Source organism: Elgaria multicarinata, chromosome 2 (genome assembly GCF_023053635.1).
Source record: "Elgaria multicarinata webbii isolate HBS135686 ecotype San Diego chromosome 2, rElgMul1.1.pri, whole genome shotgun sequence".
NCBI lineage: Eukaryota > Metazoa > Chordata > Lepidosauria > Squamata > Anguidae > Elgaria > Elgaria multicarinata.
Genome location: NC_086172.1, coordinates 140,017,657 through 140,038,480, shown reverse-complemented (window position 1 = coordinate 140,038,480; position 20,824 = coordinate 140,017,657). Strand labels below are relative to the sequence as shown.

General features: G+C 45.5%; 1 protein-coding gene across 1 annotated transcript in view; it reads left to right on the top strand.

The window, feature by feature from the left end:
• The first annotated feature begins 7,934 nt into the window (after positions 1-7,934).
• The window catches only part of PRKD1 (protein kinase D1), a 121,456-nt gene continuing 108,566 nt past the window's right edge, over positions 7,935-20,824 (top strand). The window contains exons 1-2 of the mRNA XM_063118890.1: positions 7,935-7,968; positions 9,201-9,395. Coding sequence (XP_062974960.1) covers positions 7,951-7,968; positions 9,201-9,395 — 213 coding nt within the window. The 5' untranslated portion in view covers positions 7,935-7,950. The remainder of the gene's footprint in view (positions 7,969-9,200; positions 9,396-20,824) is intronic.

The following is a 20,824-nucleotide window of genomic DNA, read 5'->3' as shown; positions in this document are numbered from 1 at the left end:
CTTGGATGCTTACCCACCTTGCACTTTGTCTTAAATAAATATGTAAAGATTAGAAATCAATTTTTACTTGTATGGAGTATATGAAGCAGATTTAGGGCCTTGCTAGACCCTGCCGGATAAGCCGGCAGGGAGGCGGGGCGACGGCGCGCTAACTTTAGTGCGTGCCGCCACGCCTCCTAGATGGCTGACGCGCAGGGACTGCGGAAGCCCTGTAGCTTCGGCCATTTTTTTTTGTTAAAGGGGCCCCGTGTGCCCCGAAGACTCTGGAGAAGGTAGGTGGGTTTTTTTTAATTAAGCCCCCCCATCCGCTCCTGATCCCCTCCCATGCCTCCTGCCCACTCTTTCCCCACCCTCCCTCCCTGTCTCCGTCCCCTGTGTCGCCCTCCGCCATCCCCTGTGTCTCCCTCCGCCGTCCCGTGTCGCCCTCCGCCATCCCGTGTCGCCCTCCGCCGTCCCGTGTCGCCCTCCGCCATCCCGTGTCGGCGTCCACCATCCTGAGTCGCCCTCTGCCATCCCTCCCCGTCCCCTGTGTCGCCCTCCACCCTCCCCCTCTCCTGCCAGTCCGGCCTTCGCCCCCTATGTCCCCCCCCGGCCCGATGGGCACAGCGCTCGTATGAGCGCTGTGCCCAGTCTGTGGTTTTTCCCGGCTACTCGCGAGTAAGCGAGTAGCCGCAAAAAGCCACAGACCTTGCTAGACGTTCCGCAGCCCCAGCCTCAGGCCGGGGCTGCGGAAAAGGCGCGCCATAAGCAAATTCGCTTATGGCGCGTAAAGGGAGGTCTGAGCACGGCTTGACCCCGGATTCCCCTGTGCATCATCTGGACACACAGCAGGGAAACCGGGCCTCAAAGCGCGCTAAGGCCTCGTCTAGCAATGCCCTTAGTCTTTCTCCATGCACTGTCCATTATGAAGTATATTGGGCAGTGTTTACTTCAGTATTTTATACTTAAATGATATATTTAATGATAGCAAAGTAGCCATCACAGCACATCCCAAATCTAGATAACTCTCAGTAGATGCCTCTCAATACCCGGGTTCAAGCAGGATTCTTATATGAGAGAATGAAGTATTCTGCCCTTATCCAGGGCTGGATTAACTGATAATACGAAGCATGAGATGGGACACAGTCCCCGCCAAGTTCCAAATTGAAACCAGAATTGTTGTGCATTGAATGTCTCCCATCCTGACCCTTTTTAAAACAACTGATTCACAGATGCTTGAACATGACTTGATTTCTCATCACTTGTTAACTTTCAGCTGAATATTTGAACTGTCTCTGTTCAAAATTACTGTCTTTGAACTTGACATTGTGTGATATGAAGTTCTGTGATGGCTCATTAACAGATGTAACATTACATGACTTGAATTTATTTAATTATTGCATTTCCATACCGCCCAATAGCCAAAGCTCTCTGGGCAAAAATTAAAGCCAGGAAAACAATTCAAAGTATAAACAAACCACAGTATAAAAACACAATATAAAAGTACAATATAAAAGCACAACCAGGATAAAACTGAGCAGCAATGCAGAGATTTATACAGATTTGAAATACAGATTTAAAACATCAAAGTTAAAATAATAATAATAATAATAATAATAATAATAATAATAATAATAAATTTATTTCTAACCTGCCTCTCCATCCTGATTGAGGCGGGGAACAACAACAAGTATAAAATACATAAAATATTAATCAAAACACAGTATACATTGTTAAAACTTCCTAAAAACATACTAAAAGCACCCTAAAGGCTAAGAAGAAGTACTGTTAAAATACTGGGGAAATTAAATGATCTTCACCTGGCATCAAAAAAAGTATAAGGTAGGTGCCAGGTGAACCTCTCTAATTATGAAGATGCTTGTGTAAATTGGTCCAAAGTTTCTCACACATCACCAATGGTGTGGGTTTGTGTAGAGCTTTAGCCCGCCTGTTATTAGAGACTCCAAGTTTCCAATCCTAAAGGCACTTACTCATTGAACACAGTGGTACTTACATCTGAGCTAACATGCACAAGGTTGTGCTACTTAACCATAAACATATTGCATTGTGAAAAATACATCATCATTATTATTATTATTATTATTATTTACATTTATATTCCATCCCATAGCCAAAGCTCTTTGGGAGGTTTACAAAGATATTTATCACAAGACATGTATAATACAGCTGGTTAAAAGAGAGCAACATTTTTTTTTATTATTTTAAATTTATGTATTACGTTTCTATACTGCCCAATAGCTGAAGCTGGATAACAAAAATACCTCTTAAATCCAACTGAACTCTCCAACAACTACAGAAAACCAGTCCAATTTGAATGATTCTGAAATATGCCTGGACAAAGGGGAGTCTTCGGTCAAAGGGAGTTTCATCATTGTGAAACAGAGGCACTCCCAATCAATCTAAGGCCGTTTCTACACCAGCCCCAAAATCCGGGCTGGTCACAGCCAAGTGTCCGTGCATCCATATGATGCATAGGGACTCCTGGGAGCAAGGGGGAGATGAGCATGGGTTTTCCCAGGGATAAATAATCCCTGGGAAATCCCGATTCTTCCCATGGTCTCGGGATCATCCTGAGACTGTGGGACGTGTGTGGGGCCCCTGTTGTGGCTTCATCCTGCCTCCTCGTGAGTAAACGCAAGGAAGCAGGAAGCTGGCATGGGGTACAGAGCTCTTCAGGTGCTCCATGCCCATCGGGGGTGGGGGGAGGGGCAGTGGTTTTTTTTTAAAGTACTTTTTTGGGGGAGTGCATGTGCGCTCATCTTCAGTAAAATAACAATAATAAAAATGGCGGGTGCAACATCCCTCCTTCCTCCCGGGATGTCACACGCGTGTCTAGACAAAGGGGAGGATTTCGTGAGCACAATATTGTGAGATCCTCCCCCTCCCCTCCCTCTACACCCATGTGGTGTAGAAAGGGCCTAAGAAATTGGAACTGGATACAGGGGAGGATGTACAAGTAGTGTCTTAGATAACTGAGTCCAAGCTTTATATGTTTTATATATCAAAAGCAGTGTTTGCATTCTCTGAGAGACATTGATATATGTGTATGTTATTAACTTAAGAATATCCTGCAATTTCAAAATCAGTTATGCATTCCTGAATGCTGCTGAAATCAGTGTGATCCCCATATCTTGCTATACCTTTTAAGTTGCAACTTGGTAAATTGTACAAAATGGACAGACCTTTAAGATGCTGGATAGGTATTTCAGATGTTGTGCTACGGACTTGTGTGTACGCCCTTCTCGGCCCCTTGCACAATGTCATGCTGCCAGGAGGTTGCTTGGAGTAAACACAAAGCCTCCTCGTAGCTCCTGATTCTATGCTCTGTAGCCACAAGATTCCATTTTGTCTCCCATGTTTTTTAACATCTACATGAACTCGCTGGAGAAGTCATAATGGGGTTTGGGTTGAAGTGTCATCAATATGTGGATGATACTCAGCTCTACCTTTCATTTCCATCTACACATCCCAGGGAGGGTGTAGAACTCTTGAACCAGTGCCAGGAGTTTGTTTTGGGGTGGATAAGGTTCAGCGAGTTGAGTCTTACCCAGACAAGATGGAGGTACTGTGGAGTGGGAAACCAACTTCTCCAATTGGAGGCTTACAACTTGTCTGAGATGGAGTTGTACTCTCCCTAAAGGACCAAGTGCAGAGTCTGGGAGCTCAAGTGGCTGCAGTGTCCATGAATGCATTTTACCAGCTTAGGCTGGCATACCAGCTGCTGCCCTATCTGGAGAGGATGGACCAAGCCTGGGTTATCCATGAAAATGTCTGGAAACTTCAGCTGGTGCATAATTTCAATCTTCCCATTTATAATAATGTGTCAAGGTTGCTAACTGACTTTTGTTTTGAGGAGATCACACCATATGGACAGATAAAGAAATGATGTCTGTTTAGGTCACCTGTAATGATAGCTATGGCACACACCTCAACAGAATTATTTATAGATTGTTTACTTGATTGTTCTATAACCACCCCCACAAAGACAAACATAATACAATTAGGGTTCACCCCCCACCCACAGTTAACATGGGGGAAATGACCATGAAGGTTTTATACTGTATTAGGGGCAGTGATGTCAGTTTTCTGGAAACCTTTAAACTGGATTCCCCCCAATGCAAATTATACTAACTTGCAATCGAAAATTTCCAGTTTGCATTGAAAAAACACTAGAGACTGAGCTAATTTAACAGGTTTGCTAAATACAAGTAAAATAAGCATCAAAAAGTATTCCATGGAGCTGTTTATATGCAGAGAAAGACCCGCGATGGCTGTGGATCTGCGCCCCTCAGACGATGCAGGCACAGGATAGCAGTCACTGCGGGGCTTCCCTGTGATGCTGTGTTTTGAAAAATTCAGTAATTTACACTGACTTTTTCAAAGGGAACGGTCAACACAGTGCTTCTGTCATGTAATGTTGCTTCAGGGCCAATCCAATGGTGGAACCTGGTGGAAGGCAATCAGTGATTGGTCACCTTCAAACAGGAAGAGGGTGGGGCAGGCTCTGGGATTCAGATGGCTACCCAGAAACCCCATGCTCCCTCCTTGGCCTCGGGATTACTCAACGATGCCCTGGGAGCGGGAAAGCGCAATGTTGAGGAGGGAGGCAGCACCAACCCAGCGCCATAAAGACAGCCTCCAGGTTAGTAATTTGTCCCAAAACATGACAAGTACTTGATCTAAAATATTTGATAAAAAAAATTAAAGCTTACAGTGTGGTTCAAATATTATTGTGTAGCCATTTTTATTGGTATACTTGTAAAAAATATAGAGACAATAGCATGTATTCCCCAAATGTAAGAAATAAGCAAGGTAATGAAAACTATTCATACACTAATTCAGTTTTCCACAACCTAGTGCTCTGCAGATATATTGAACTACAACTCCCAGTATTCTTTAGTCAACAGACTGTAAAGTGGCACTTATATTTATTTATTTTCACATTTATATACCACCCCATAGCCGAAGCTCTTTGGGTGGTTTACAAAGATTGCAACTCCCGCTGAACTGGTTCTCCACAACAATTTTAAGGCCAATGGCCTGTTGGAATACAATTCATGCAGTGGGCATGTCCAACGGCCCAGAAACACAGCTGGTGGCTTTCAGCCCGGTTAGCAGAAAATCCTCACAGAGGAGCAATAGGAGGCCGGTGTAGCTATTACCAGACAAGGCTTTCTCACCAGCCCTCAGATAGTCCAGCTGCTGCATTTATTATCTGTTGCTCTACTCTACTGGGTATTACTATCTTTAGAGTTACTTTACAGACCAAGTGCAGAATGCGTGTTCTTCACTAGGATGTGCCCACACAGTCCAACTGCTTGCTATCCAAGCATACAAAGTCTGGAATACATACACTACCTGCAATACAAAGCCAATGTGTGTACTGGATAGAATACTGGAGTTGGCTCAGGGAGAATAGAAGCTAAATTCTATTCAAAGAGGCAAAGAGCACCTTTTATCAGCTTAGGTTGATATACCAACTACGCCCTTATCTGGACAGAGATAGCCTAGCTACAGTTATCCATGCTCTGATAACCTCTCGTTTGGATTACTGCAATGTGTTATACATGGGGCTGCCTTTGAAAACGGTCCGGAAGCTTCAGCTGGTACAAAACAGGGCAGCCCGCCTACTAACAGGGACTGGCCGGTGAGATCACATTACGCCAGTCCTTTTACAACTTTATTGGCTGCCAGTCCAAGTCCGGGCCTGATTCAAAGTGCTGGTATTGACATTCAAAGCCCTAAATGGTTTGGGGCCAGGTTACTTGAAGGAACGCCTCCTCCCATATGTACCTGCCCGGACCTTAAGATCATCTACAGGGGCCCTTCTCCGTGAGCCCCTGCCAAAGGAAGTGAGGCAGGTGGCTACTAGGAGGAGGGCTTTCTCTGCTGTGGCACCCCGGTTGTGGAATGAGCTCCCCAGAGAGGTCCGCCAGGCTCCTACACTGTACTCCTTTCGTCGCCAGCTGAAGACCTTTTTATTCTCTCAGTATTTTAACTCTTAATTTTAACTTAAATTTAAATTTCACTGTTTTAACTGTGTATTTTAATCTTATATCAATTTTGCTGCGTGGTTTTATCCTGGTTGTGCTTTTTATACTGTATTTTGTATTTGTGCTTTTAACCTGTTGGTTGTTTTATTATGGTTTTAATTTTTGTGAACCGCCCAGAGAGCTTCGGCTATTGGGCGGTATAAAAATGTAATAAATAAATAAATAAATAAAATTAATTCAAATTCCTGGCATTGGGCACATTACTATCTCACAACCTAATCTGTCTCAGTCACAACATATATCTCATGGATGCCATCTTGAGATCTTTGGAGGAAGGGTGGGATAAATCAAAATGTTTCTTTATTTATTTAATTTACAATATTTATTTACTGCTCCCTATCCAAAGATTTCAGAGTGGTGAACAAATCGGATAAAAGAGTAAAAACAGAATAAAAACATAATTAAAAATTACATTTTAAGAAACAAGGTTCAGGTAAAACCATGGCTGGACATTCATGGAAAGCTTCAAGGAACAATGTTTTCAGGAGGTGCCGAAAACAATACAATGTTGGTGCCTGCCTGACCTCCAACAGCAGGGAATTCCATAGGAAGGAGCCCACCACACTGAAGGCTCTTTTTCATAGGTCCATGTGGAACCACTAGGAACATGCCCTCAGATGACCTCAGTGGAAGGTCGATAGAGGAGAAGGCTCTAGGACAAAGTCGTTTAGGACTTTGTACACTAATAGTAGAAACTTAAACCTAGCCTGGTAGCGAATCGGCAGCCAGTGCAGTTCACTCAGCAAAGGAGTTGCATGCACTTGCTCCAACTTCCGGAACAGCTTTAAGGGCAGCCCCACATATAGCACATTGCAGTAATCCAGTCTTGAAGTTATTAATGCCTGTATCACTGTGGCCAAGCTATCCCTGTCTAGGAGAGGCTGTAGCTGGCGAACCAGGCGAAGCTGGTAAAAGGCACTCTGAGCTGCTGCAGCTACTTGAGGCTCCAGACAGTGATGGATCTAAGAGTACCCCCAAACTATGAACCTGATCTTTCAGAGGGAGTGCAACCCCATCCAGAACAGGAAATGAGCCTGTCTCGCAAACCACTCACCCACAGGGCTTCCATCTTGCCAGGATTCAGCTTCAGTTTATTGGCCCTCATCCAGCTTTCCATTAAGGTGAAGGACCAAAACTGGCATTGCTTTAAATGTGAGCCCAGCAGCTATTAAAACAAAATAGAACAGCAGCAGCAACAATACCCTCTAGAGTAGGTGTGGTGGCCCTGCAATCCCCATGCCAGGGCCCTGATCTGAATTGGGTCCCCTGTGCCTACTCTAGATTTTTTTTAAAAAATGTAGCTGCTAGATACACAGAGAAGTAATATTTGGCCCCAATTCGTTTGAAGGCTGGAGCACAGCGATGAGGTTTGCATTTGTTCTGATGATGGGAGGACTAACACCCACCCACCCCCAATGAGATGCAAGAGCTTCAGCTTAGAAAACGACATTCCCTAGACAGGATGTGTTTTCATGTTTGGTAAATAGAAAAATGACAGGTGGTGGGTGGGATTCTTTGACTATTCTTCACCCTCAAATACATCATGGAGGAGGAGGAGCAGCAGCAGCAGTTTCAATGAAGGACTCAGCAGTTAGCTGAATAGAGCCCCCAGCTCTATGGTGACAGCTCCCTCCCTCTACTACCAGCATGTGACTGGCTCTTGGTGGGGGTAATGGCACCACTCACGGCTGCTCTGCTGGATGGGAGACAGCTAGAAAGAGTTGGCTGACAGGTTTAAGCTCCTACTTGCATGCAAAACATAACTCAGCCCAGAAGCAGCCACAAAGCAGGAGGGATTCAGAGTTTCTTTGGGCTCTGCCAGCTAGTCTTGCTGTTATCTGTCACTAATTCAATACAAGCAGCAGCAGCAGCAGTGGAAGGACCAGTAACAGCTGGGATGAAGGCCGCTTTGAAGGTACCGAATCAGGTGGAACTTTGGGAGCTTGCTCACAGTCTAGACCAGCCTTCTCCATTCTGGTGCCCTCCAGATGCGTTGGGACTACAACTCCCAGCATCCCCCAGCATGGCCAGTGGTCAGGAATGCTGGGATTTGTCCGTCAAAACATCTGGAGGACACCAGGCTGGGGAAGCCTGGTTTAGACCCTCTCTTCTTTGCTAGAGAAACCTAAGGGCTAAGCTGAGGGTTTTTATTAGGCTGTGTGTGTGTGTTTAAAGGAGAAAGTTAGGACTTTATGGCATGGTGATGGAAAAGAGCTGGGGGCATAGAAAAGGGGAAATAACAGGTCAGAATGCTTGGGCAATTTGTGCTAAAAGAAAGAAAAAACTAGATGGTTGGAGAAAGTTATGTAGGAAGTCAGGATCCAAGGATGAGAAGAAAGTAAGGTTGCCAACGCTCCCGTTCTAAGATGCGGCAGGTGAGGTTTCCTGCGGGACTAGACCAGAGCTTCACCTGCTTGCTGCAGTTGGCCCAGCCAGAAAAAGCAACGGCGTTGGGGGCCACCGGACATGACATCCAAAACAGGCCACGGCGGCATCCAGGCTCGAGTGGAGCGGCTCGTTGCGCCTCCCAGCCCGATCCTGCGCCTGTTTACTTGGCAGCGTGCGGACCGAAGGGCAGCCGGCCAGGGCGCGCGCGCGCCATGCAGAGGCGGGCCGCCGGGCCCCCTTGGACGAGCCAGCTTTTGGCTACCTGGACTGGGCCGTGGTGGGTGGGCGTCCGCCGCCGCCCCGATGGAGCCGGGCCACACTGCCCCGCCCTTCTGCCCCGCCACTTGGGCGCCGCCGGAGCTGCTGCCGCCGCCGCTGCCGCTCCTGGGGCCGCCGGGTGGTGGCTCTGGCGCCTTCGGCTCCTTTCCCGCCCTTCCTCTTTCGATCTCAGAGCGCGGTTGACCGCCCAGTGGCCGCTGCCGCTCCCTCCAGCCCGCACGGGGAGCAGCAGCAGCAGCAGCCGAGGCGGCCCCCGCCCCACCACGTCTGGCCTCTTTTCCCCGGGCTACCTGAGCCGTCCTCGGCGTCGTTTCCCGGTCTCTCCCCCACCCGCGTCCCTTGTCAACCGAGGAACGGAGGGGACTTTGCGCAAACCAACTTGGCCGGTCCAGGCGGCGGCGGCGGCGGCTGCTCGGGCAAACTCCTTATTCTGCCGCTCTCTCTTTCTCTCCCCGTCTGTCCCCCTCGTGCTGCGGGAAGTTGTCGATGAGCGCTCCGCCGGTCATCCGGCCGCCCAGCCCCTCTCCGCCGGGCAGCGGCGGCGGCGCCGCCGGCATCTCCTTCCACCTTCAGATCGGCCTCAGCCGGGAGCCGGTGCTCTTGTTGCAAGACTCCTCGGGGGAGTTCAGTCTGGCCCACGTCCGGGAAATGGCTTGCTCCATCGTCGACCAAAAGGTAAGGCGCCTCGGCTCCCCTCCTATTTGGAGACTCCTGTTTTTCAAGTACTCGGGGCGGGCAAGGTCGGAGAAGCCAGTGCCTCTGAGCGTGTGCAGAATGCCCTTACGGAAGACCGGAAGACCGGCAGGCTTGCCACGTTCGGGATAAAGCGCCAAGCGCTGCCAGGGTAGGCGGCGTCAATTTCAGGGAGGTCCGAGCCCCGGGACCTCTTATTTTAGGTTCCCCCCACCTTTTAGTGCTAGAAGACCCATGGGGCTTGGTGGTGGTGGTGGTGTGTGCAATGTAATCCTCTTTGTCTTTTTCAACTTCTCTTTGCTTTCCTCCCATCTCGCTCCCTCCTTCATCCCTGTTATACTTTCCATCGCTACAGGGTCACGATTGCCACGCGCGGAAAAAACAAAAGTTCCCTCGTTCCTGCCTCCACTCCCCCCCGCCACGCAGTTATACAGAGACACTCCCTCCCCGGACTCCCCCCACCCCCATCCCGTGCCGTGTTTTAAGGAGTGACTTTGGGGGAGGCTAGAAAGCAGAGGAGAGGGAGGGGGCGTTGAGGGCTCACCAACAGCTGTCAAAATACTAAGCCGGCCCCGCACTACCCGCTGGGGAAAGAAACTTTCCACTTTGCGAGCCAGAAAGCCAAACAAGTCGGCACGCTTTGGTAAGAGTGAGCTCAGGCCAGCAAGCAACCCGACGCCCATCTGGGGCACATGCCATGACAGTTCTGACCTTGCCAAGGAAGAGGCAAGCTGGAAGGAATAGCCCCACCCCTGGCTGAAATGTCAGGAGAGTGTCCTAGCCACAAGGCACTGCCTTCCAACCCCCATCTGGAGCCTGGTACCCAGAAATGAGGATTGCAGCCTTACAGCCCAGTCTTTTGCATGTCTACTCTGAACTAAGCCCCACTGAGTTCAATTGTGTGCATAGGACTGCATATGCCTGCTTCTGCAAAAGGACACACAGGTGCCCCTGTGATCGTTTCTATACGCAGATTCATGCTTCTCACAGCAGGCAGCCTCACATCTTCACAGAGTGAATTTTCCAAGAAGTATGCTACACATTTAAAAAATGACAGACATTTAAAAAATGACAACAAAGGCAGCTGGTGAGTCAGACTCTTGGTCCATCTAGCCCAGTATTGTTAACACTGGCTGCCAGCAGCTCTCCGGGGTTTTAGGCAGGATTTCCCCCCCCCCCCCCCAGCCTTACCTGGAGATGCTGGGGGATTGAACTTGTGATCTACATGCAAAGCAGTTGCTCCACCACTGAGCCAAAGCCCCTCCCCAAGTCTTGTGGCACCTTGACAGGCTAACACACTTATTCTGCAGTAAGCTTTTGTGCCCACTTCATCAGAAGCAACATTCATCAGATCAATATACTTTATTTTTTTTATGTAAACACTTACCTCCTGCTACACTTTTCCTGTAAATCTCTCCATTGTCATTGCAACTTTGTTACTCTCTCCCTTCCACCTTGATATAAGAGTAAATGTATTGTCTATCTCCTAGTTAACACTGTAATGTTTCAATGGGAGATGTGTATTGATAAACACCCAACACATGCATCTGATTGATGAAATGGAGGCTAATCACAGTGCACAGGCCATATTGAACATTTCTTATTATTTATACCACTTCCACTAAAGAGGGGTGGGTGCTTTACATGTGGTTCCCAGGTTGTGCCCCATTCAGGACTAAACCCTGTTAGCCTTCCCCAACCTGGTGCCCTCCAAATCCCCTGCCAGCTTGGGCAATGGGGTTAGGAATACTGTAGTCATAACATCTGGAGAGGAATAGGTTGGGAAAGGCTGGTTTAAGGAGTACAGTCATATGGTTGTGTGCCTTCAGGCCCTTGTTTGGCAGGCTTGCATCTTCCCTGTTGAAAGTGATGGTACTTACAACAAGACATCTAGTGGTCACACAGGAAGCACATCTATTTCCTAAAGTGCAAAGAAGCCCTTAGAAAGCAACATAGGTGAGCACAAGGGGTGTGCCCAGGCACACCCTAATGTCTCAAGCAATAAGTGCCAAATTGAAGAGGCCATTGAGTAGGGATCCAGCTGCCCTCTAGTTGCTCCATTGCCACCACCCCGACAATGTGCCGTTGCTCCCAGCAGCAGGAGTGAAAAGGAATCACTTTGCTTGGAGCCTCTCTGCCAGGAGACACACTTCAATGAGGCTAGGAGGAGGGTCCCCGAAGGCTAATATCGCCTTGTAAGCCCCTCCTCTGGCCAGTGTCACCACAAAGCCCCATCAATGTTGGGGCTTGAGCAGCGTCTTCTCATCTCCCTCCCCCCCCCCCCCACCTGCAATGGCCCTCACATGGTCAGGCAAGCTGAACCATGTGGAGTAAAGCATCTGTTTCTACAGCGTTTAATACATAAATGAATAAAATAATGTCCTTTATGATTGAGTATTCAATAAATGAACACCTTTTAATTTTTTTTAAAGAATCCCCTAGTGAAATGTGTTGTGTACACCTATGGAAAGCAACTGGCTTGCTATGGCATGACTGTTTTGAAAAGCAGCCAATTTTCTCAGTTGCATGAAGTGGATTGAGAAGGTAACATCTGATAAAGCAGGCTGCTGGTTAGGAATTTCACAGTCGGTTCCCCTTACCATCTTGGTACTAGCCACCATTTGTTTCCCATGTGGGGCTCACTTTCTTCTTCATTGAACTTCCATCTTTGCATTGCCTTTTTAACCCTTCTAATGCGGGTGCAAGTCCCAATGTTCAAAGTAACCAAGAAATGTGGTCCACGAACAAAGGAGCTGTCAGTCTGGTACTTTCCCATGGCTATGGCTTGTTCATTTTAAATGTGGAACAGTATTTCCCGAGAAAACCAGAAAGCGGGATGCAACTAGTGACAGATTCTTGCATGCTTTCCCAGTGCCTTGTGCAGTTTTCCATAGTGGCTTGTGTGAAAAAATCACCAGTCAGGTACAATACCCAGGCAAGATCCTGTCTTACTTTGCTCTTGATATTTGCATGAATCATGACCTGATCTGCAATATTCCATTCTTGTTTAATGGGTTTATTTATTTGTTGTGTTTGGAAGCTGAGCAGGATAACAAAGTATTCAGAATGATGTTTTCGCCTTGTAGCAGTTCTGTTCAGCTAAGTGCTGGCGATTTGCTCAAGGCCACCAAAGGACCTTCATGGCTGAGTGAGTATTCGAACAGGGATTTCCCACATCAAAGCCCAACCAGCAGCAGCATAGTGATGGTGTTTGGATGCAGCAGCAGCATAGTGATGGCGTTTGGATGGATGGATAGCTATACTGTGGTTTGCAACTTTTGGGGGTGCAAGGCCGGCTAAGTGTTCAGGCCAGCTTTCATATGGCAAAGGAAGGCATACACTAGAAGAAGAAAATCAAGTAAAGTTTGATGTGAAATTACAGGGTTGTGTGTGAGAGAGTCAGAGAGCAAAGAGATGTTTCTGCTCTTCCTTTTTTTGATCTTCTGTTTGAATTGCATTTCCCTAGTGCCGAAGCGAGGCGAAATTTCAGCAACAGAAATGTTACCTCGAGGAAAGTTGTTTTGGTTCCATGGGTGACAATTGCATATCTGTTGTGCACCTGTGCGTGCACGTGTGTTTTAAAAGAAATTGTCTGGACATCTCTAAAGTGTTCGAACACTTCTTGTCATAGAAGATTATGGAGAGGGTATAATGGCTATTGGAAAGCATGACCTGAAATCAAATCCTGTTTGGGTGGACATGAACTATGAAAAGAGGTGTCCCTTCTTCCAGACTATCACAGTGCCAAAGAGCAGACACGGAAGTTTGAAAGTCCTGTTGGAGTTTTGGTTTTGCCATTTCATAGGCTGAGCATGGGGAGGACACCTCCCCAGCCAGGCACACAAGCTTCTGTTGAGTAAAGGGCAGAGCCTCAGATTTGTTGCGCCCTGGAGGAAAAATGGCAGGAACAGAAATCTAGAAATTGTGTTAAACTGTGTTCACAGCATTCCCCCCTCCACAGAACAGCTGTTTTAATCACCATATATCCCAAGAGATGACATGGTAAACCACCCCAGGGGGCCCTTAACCCCACTTCAGGGGATGGTTACACAGGGTAGTTTATTATCTGTTGTTGTCACTTCCCCCCTCCGAATTTGCTAATCCACCATGGTTCACTTCCCAATGCTAACCACATTGGCTTAGCATTACGTGCGAACAGGCCCAGAGTGTGGTGGTGAGACCTCATTCCCTTTCCTGGACCCTGACTCTTCCATGATACAGAAGAGCTTGGGAAGTGGCAGGAAGTGGCAGTGAATTCTATGGCCAGGTTCACACATTATGACAAGAAAAAAGGAAAGGAACCTCTTGTGCAAGCACTGAGTCATTACTGACTCTTGGAGGGACGCCAGCTTTCGTTGACGTTTTCTTGGCAGGCCTTATAGTGGGGTGGTTTGCCATTGCCTTCCCCGGCTGTTATTACTTTCCCCCCAGCTAACTGGGTACTCATTTTAGCAATCTCGGGAGGATGGAAGGCTGAGTCGACTCGAGCTGGCTGCCTGAAACCAGCTTCTGCTGGGATCGAACTCAGGCCATGGGGAGAGTTTCAGCTGCAGAAACTGCTGCTTTACTGCTCTGCGCCACACGAAGGTTATGACAACCCAGGGTTTAAATAAACCCTGTGTAGCGGTGAATGAGTGGGAGTGAGCATGCTGAATTAAGCAATCCAGGGATGCTCCATCCCTGGTTTGTTTATCGTGACGTCTGAACCCAGAATTGGAGATTGTTCATGGAGAAACAACCCAGACTCGCTCAGTCTCTCTTCATTATGAAAAACTCATGCGTAACAAGCTATAGGTTGTTTGGGTCTTTCTAGGCTTTCTGTGTTGAGATTGTGTTTAACTGTGTCAGTTTTGCCAGCACATTGTTTTGATGCGCTTCAGCTATTTGGCGTAAAACGTAGGCCAGATCTACACCAAGCAGGATGTGACACTTTGAAAACATTTTGAAAACTGTATATGGAGTGTGTCCTGGGCCCCAACAGTTGCCACTACTGTTATAAACTATTTTAAAGCAGTAGTGTAGATCCTGTCCTAATTTCACAGTTGTAATTGGTAGCTTTCTTCTTAGAGCCCTAGATCAGAGCTGATGCATCTGCAGAAAAAGGCATTCATTCCCATACCATTGCCCACCCCCCCCCAATCCCACCCCAGATTGGCCATGAGGTCCAGCCTAAACTTTCTCTTCTTTCCGCTAATATATTGCTTTTGGCACTCTATTTATCCGAGAGAGATAATGAAATTATAACTTCAACGGTGATGCTTTTCATTCTGTATAATTTGCCCAGTAGAAGTGATGAAAGTTTAATGGAAACAGGCTATCTGTTCTATTCATAAGTAATACATAAACACAATGAATATGAGTAAGGCAGAACATATTGTTGTTGTTGCATCATTTCTCAAAATTACACATTTTATCCAATAGACAGAAATGCCCAGTGCAAAGTTTTACAGCTGTCAGAGTATAACCTCTGAATGTGCAGTTGATCATTCAAGGTTACTGCCTTAGCCCTGAATTGGGGTCTGCCATCAACAGAACAGCTTGTTATACTCTGTTTTTTTGATCCACCCCAAAGGTCACAAAAATGTGCAGACGTTCAAGACTTCCAGATCTCTTGATTAAAAAAGAAGTTATAGAAAAGCAGGTTGGCCAAGGTGGGGTGAGGTTACAGGACAGGGGAAAAAGCACTGATGTTGATGTTATGATGTTTGCATAGTCAGAATCTGATGAAGATATCAGGCGATCTTGAAAGCTTGCACATCTTTTGTGACCTTTCAGTTGCCCCAACAAAGATAATAGACTAATACTATTTTAAAAAAAAATAAAAATAAAAAAAATCTTATAGCCAAGAGATTTACTTTTGCTTTTTGTATGGTTTTTAGTATTCAGTTTGCTTCTCTGGCTCCCCCCCCCCTTCACTTTTTGGTCAGTCATTTTAGGTCACGTCTATGGAATGCAGAGTTACTGGCATTGTGAAAAGAAAGAAAGGGCCAGGTTTTTCTGCAGTTAGGTGGTAAAATGATAGGAGTTGTGAGAAGGCAAGCTCAACAGCAAGTTCTCATGTTCTGACACCTGGAGTGTGCTCAGCAAGCTTTTTGATGCTTATGAAAAGCTTTGACTTGGGGGACAAATTGAGCTTGGTGCAAATGGCTGGGATGATAAGTGTGTCAGGTCCCATGCTGCCCAGGACAAAAAAAGGAGAAGAAAAAAAGAGAGATGAGGGTAGGCATGAGTCTTTCAAAAGCACTGGTGCTGAATTTCAGCCTGGGGAAATGGCAGGTGACCTCTGTGCATAATGAGGGTAATTGAATCGCACTTTGTCAACAGCCTGAACTATCCAGTTATAGAACTGCTGAATACAAAGATACTGTAAATGCAGAGTGGAAATTGTTAACTTCCTCGGAACTCGAAGTCACAGTTAGGCTTTTTTGTTCGGTTGCCACTATCACATGTTCTTGTCCTGCGATTGTGCCAAAAAGATACGTGATTGACTTACTGACTCTAAGGAACTATGAAATCTACTAGGTGCAAAATGTTGCTAAATATGCAACCTAACTTCTTGGTTACAAAGTGTTATTTTTCACAAGCTCTTAATAGTGTAGATGTGCTAAAAATGTGTGCTTTTGCTTGTTAGTTAGAAGCCTCTCCCTTTAAAATTCGAATAAGTACTGAGAATTGATTTTCATGTAAAAAGTGATGTAAGGACAGTTATTTTAAATACGCATGTATGTATTGTGTTTTGTTGCTAAGTTCATTAAAAAGTTTGAAAACAATTTTATCAGCCGGTTTGAAAATTGCTAGTTTGAAAATAATTGTATCTGTTTTTAGAAACAATGTCTAAATTTGTTTACATTGAGAGAAAATATTCTTTGCCTGCTGTTCCTATATTTTAAAGCTCAAATACATATCTATAAATACAGAAATCATTAAATTCCCTTAAGCCTAGATCATTCATAATTTTGGACCAAACTAAATATTCGTCAAATAGGCTTACTTACTTCAGGGTAAGTGCGCACAGTTCTGATTTGGATCAGGACCATGGTACTCTGGGAGAGTGGGATTTAAGCTTTCCCCACTGTTTTCACCCAAAATTCAATTCCCCCTTGGGGGAGTGGGGAGATTAAAAAAAGGTCTCCATTGTATTTTTAATAATTCAAATGCTTTCACATTACTGCACCATTATTCAGTGTTCTTTATGTAGCACATTTTCTGAGTAGATCTTTCTTTTATCTGACTTAAGTATTCCAAAGGGGAAAACATATTCTCTACCAACTGCAATTCTATGCACACTTACCTGGAGCCCAATTGACTATCATAGTGGAACACACTTCTAAATAAATATGCACAGGATTGTGCTATTAGGTTTTCTGTATTAATTAAAACAGTTAACAATTAACAGTATAAAGGGTTCTTTTTTTTAACTGTTCTAGTTAGCTATTTGCTTTCAGACAGAATTGCATGCTGTTCTTTAGCATAGGGACCTCATCTTGAAGAGCAAAGGCAGGAATATCATTTTGGGAGGGCAGACGGAGGCAGGGTGCTTCCATTCCATGTTCAGACCTTTTATCTGTGACTAGTTTATTACCTGGCTTTAATGAGCCAAGGAAAATTGAAGTTCTGGATTTTTTATGATGATCAGACTTCATTGTGGAATGGTATAGTTCCATCTAGTCTGAAGGAGGGAGTGTTAAAACATTTCCTGAATAAATCTTCCTGTGATCCTTATGATCTAGGACAGAGAGAGATGACCTCATACCCTCCAGAAGATTTTGGACAACAACTCCTTAATATTTGGCCATTGGCCATGCTGGCTGGGGCTGGTGGGAGTAGGTTGCCTACCCCTGATCTAGTACATTATGGGCCAGTTTCCAATTTCCATTCTTAGTTGGAGTTCCCGAGCAGGTGGTGACTACATCCAGGCACTTCCAGATGTAATGGATTATCTGGATCCATTTCAATCCAGCTTTCGGATGGGGTGTGGCCTGCATTGATCACCCTGGTGGATCATCTATGCTGGTATGGGCAGGAATGTGACTCTTGATCTCCTGAATCTTTCAGTAGTTTTTGAAAAAATGAATCAACTATGGTAGGTATCCTTCTGAAGTAGAATGGGGGGAGGGGACATTATGCTCTGAAGATTCCATTCCTACTTTGCTAGGGGGTCCCAGAAGACCAAACTGGGGGATTGTTCCTCTGCTAGGGAACTAACTTTTGCAGCCTTTCACAAATCTATACTGCCACCAGTAGTTGTTTAAGATCTTCATGGAACTACTGGATGCGGTCATTTTGAGATTTGGAGTGAGTTGTTATCAGTGCTTGGGTGACACCCAACTCTATAGATCTGTTCAAGTGTTCTGATTCTGTGTCAAGTATACACATGAGAGAAAGCGTGTGCTAGACCCCACCCCCCAGCATTGTGTCTGTCACCCTGAAGTCATAGAGGGTGACTTCCTGAGGAGGAGAACCTCCTGCATCCATGGAGGCTCTCCATGCGAGTTAGAGTGTTGGTTTACCAGTTTTTAGAATCACATGGAGAGCCTCTACATGTAGAGGAGTCTGTCCTCTACAGAAAGTTACTCTCCACATGAAGAGGGGCAATGAATGCCATTATGGAAGTGGGGATGGGCCAGGGCTGGCATGCTCCCTCTCTTTGCATGTTTATACAGAACCAGAACACCTTTCATTGGACACATATCTGGAAACGGAATGGACTGGGTGAGGGTGAATAAACTGCATCTCAGTCTAGGGGAAAAAGAGATTTTCTCATGGTGGACAGTTGTAATTCTAGTGAAATGGTGTGAAAATTAGAGCTTTTACACTTCCCCCAAAAGTTCATGTTTACATTGTGGGAGTACTTCTGGATCTTCCTCCTGGATGTCCAGTTTGGGGCTGTTGCCATGATCAGCTTTGTCGTCTTTGCCTGATTTGCTAGCTGTCTCTTCCCGGGGAAGAAGGACATGAACACTCTGCACTAGCAACTTCAAGTGGGGTCAGAGTGGAACTTCAGAAATGATTGCAAATTAGCCAGGTTCCAGAATCATACAGTAGTCCACTTTAACTTTTGCTAACAGAAATGCAGACGCACTTAACAAGGCATCTTGATAAATGGGCACAAGAGTGCAGGAAAGAAATTAGCTCTAATAATGGATTGCTGTGCTGGTGGGGGCAGTGGGGGGAGGGAAGGGGTCAGTGGCCTAGGAGTGGAGCAACACAGACCAAGTGCAGAGATGATACACACAAACAGTGCTCAAATAGTGACTTAGTACATGGTTGTGTGACTTTCTGTAGCAGATCGCATGATCCTGCCTATTTAGATAAAACACGCAGATCCCAAGATGCTTAGGGCAGTTGAGTTTATGTTCTGTAGTTTCAATTGTGTCTGGAACGCTACAGGCAGCCTGTGCTGATTCTAGCATGGCGTTGTAATGTGCTTCCAGGGACTGCTGCATTTCTGGACAGTACTCTGCTTTGCTTTAGTCATGATATCACATAAGCCACATGCCTTGCAAGTCTGTAAAATCACGGTCATTAAACCCCTCTATGTTTGCGAATAAATTATGATTGTGCTGTTCCCACAACGAAGTGTTAGGCTTGCTCACATTTACATTTGGAAACCACATTACAAGCAGTGATTACAAGGTTAACCTGATTAGACTTCAGTTGCAAGATCCTTCTGACAGCTTTGGAAAATAATTAAAACTGAAACAGAAGATAATCAAAAGCATCTAGGACAGAACTGCTATTTTCATTATTTTGTGATTAATTCCTCAGCAGGGTCTTAAAGTGTGATCCTAAGATGGGTTACTCATAGAGCTATGAAGACCTGGAAAAACACACATGCAGAAAGAATAGGGACACCCAGAAATATTCAGAAAAATGTCTCACCCTGTAATTTTCTAAAAGAAAAAAAAAGCACCCTGAAAAAGAGCAAACATTTTCTCCTGCATTTTTATGGTTCCCTGCACCCTGACACATTTTCCTGTTTTTTTTTTTACTCAGGCCTTCACATTGCTAGTTACTCATGAGTAGGTTGCATTGATTTCAGTGGCTTACTTCTAGCAAGTGCGCAAGAGGATGACCTACTTAAGCTGGAATTCTAGAGCTTGGATGTAAGAAATCTGGGTTCATATCCACTTTTGGCTCTGAAGCTCATTGGGCAATCTTGTGCATGTCAATAGATTTCATTAAATAACCCCCAGCTAAAAGGATTTTTGTGATGATAAAGTGGAGGGAGAGCAACAGGCTTGCGACTTCTGTTGTTGGTGAGGCTGCAGTTTTTAAACTCTGATTCTTTCCCCCACTCAGACTTCTTCTGCACTTATAAAGGAAAAAGTGTTGTTAAACATGTATAGAGTTCCCTGCACGGTCGCCACTGAAAGGCACCCCGTATCCCGACATATGCAAAGATGTGAGGGTTGGCTTTCATGTGAGCATGGCATCTGATTACGCTGAGCCGTAGCAGCTCTCATTTGGAAATTCAGCTATGATATATTGCAAAAGTTCTTGAAGTTATGCATATATTATTATTATTATTATTATTTTAAAAAAGAGGGTTGAAAGCATGCTTAAAAACCAATTCAACAATTACATCAAAGCTCTTGTTTTAATATATTGGGGAACATTTTGCTCCTGGCTATATGCAGTCTCTTCCTCCATCCCTGCCTCAATTCCCATTAAACTTCTCCAAAACCAAATCACTTCCCTTCCTAAAACTGAAAAGAATTATTTTAGTGAAATGTACAAAGGTAAGGGTTTAGTTTGAGCCAGGCCTTGCTAAACCTTTGCATCACTATCTGTTTTCATAGCTCAGTCCTGGAAATGGGCAGTAATGACTTCTGCCTCTGCAGAGCACTTCTCCACTGAGCAATCATAACCAGCCCCACTATATGTCTAGGAGAGAATCTCTCAGGCTTGCAGGAGAAAGAGTGTCGGTCCATGTGACATCCAGGCAATCTAGTTGCGACCCTCGGTTTTCATTTTAGAAATTCACTGGCTCACCAAAAGAGAGGCAATAGAAAACTAGATGCAAAGGCAATGCTTTGCTTGTCACCATTGAGAAACCGCATCTGGTCTTCTCATCAGCAATTCGGGTAGTGGGGGACGTTTTACCTCCCTTATCTTGCACTCTTACCTCCCACCCCCAACTAAAACTTTTAACTCAGCTGGCAAGGCACAAAGTTAGCTCCTCCCAAGTGAAACAGCACAAGGGCTTTCTATCCATCCCCCACTTGAGAGACCAGTTTAAACAATAAACACTCATTACTAGAAATGCAAGAAATTAACCTTGGAGACTTTCATTTAGGTAGAAGTTGAGGGTCTGTCTGAGCCTCGTGTGGCGCAGAGCGGTAAAGCAGCAGTTTCTGCAGCTGAAACTCTCCCCATGGCCTGAGTTCGATCCCAGTGGAAGCTGGTTT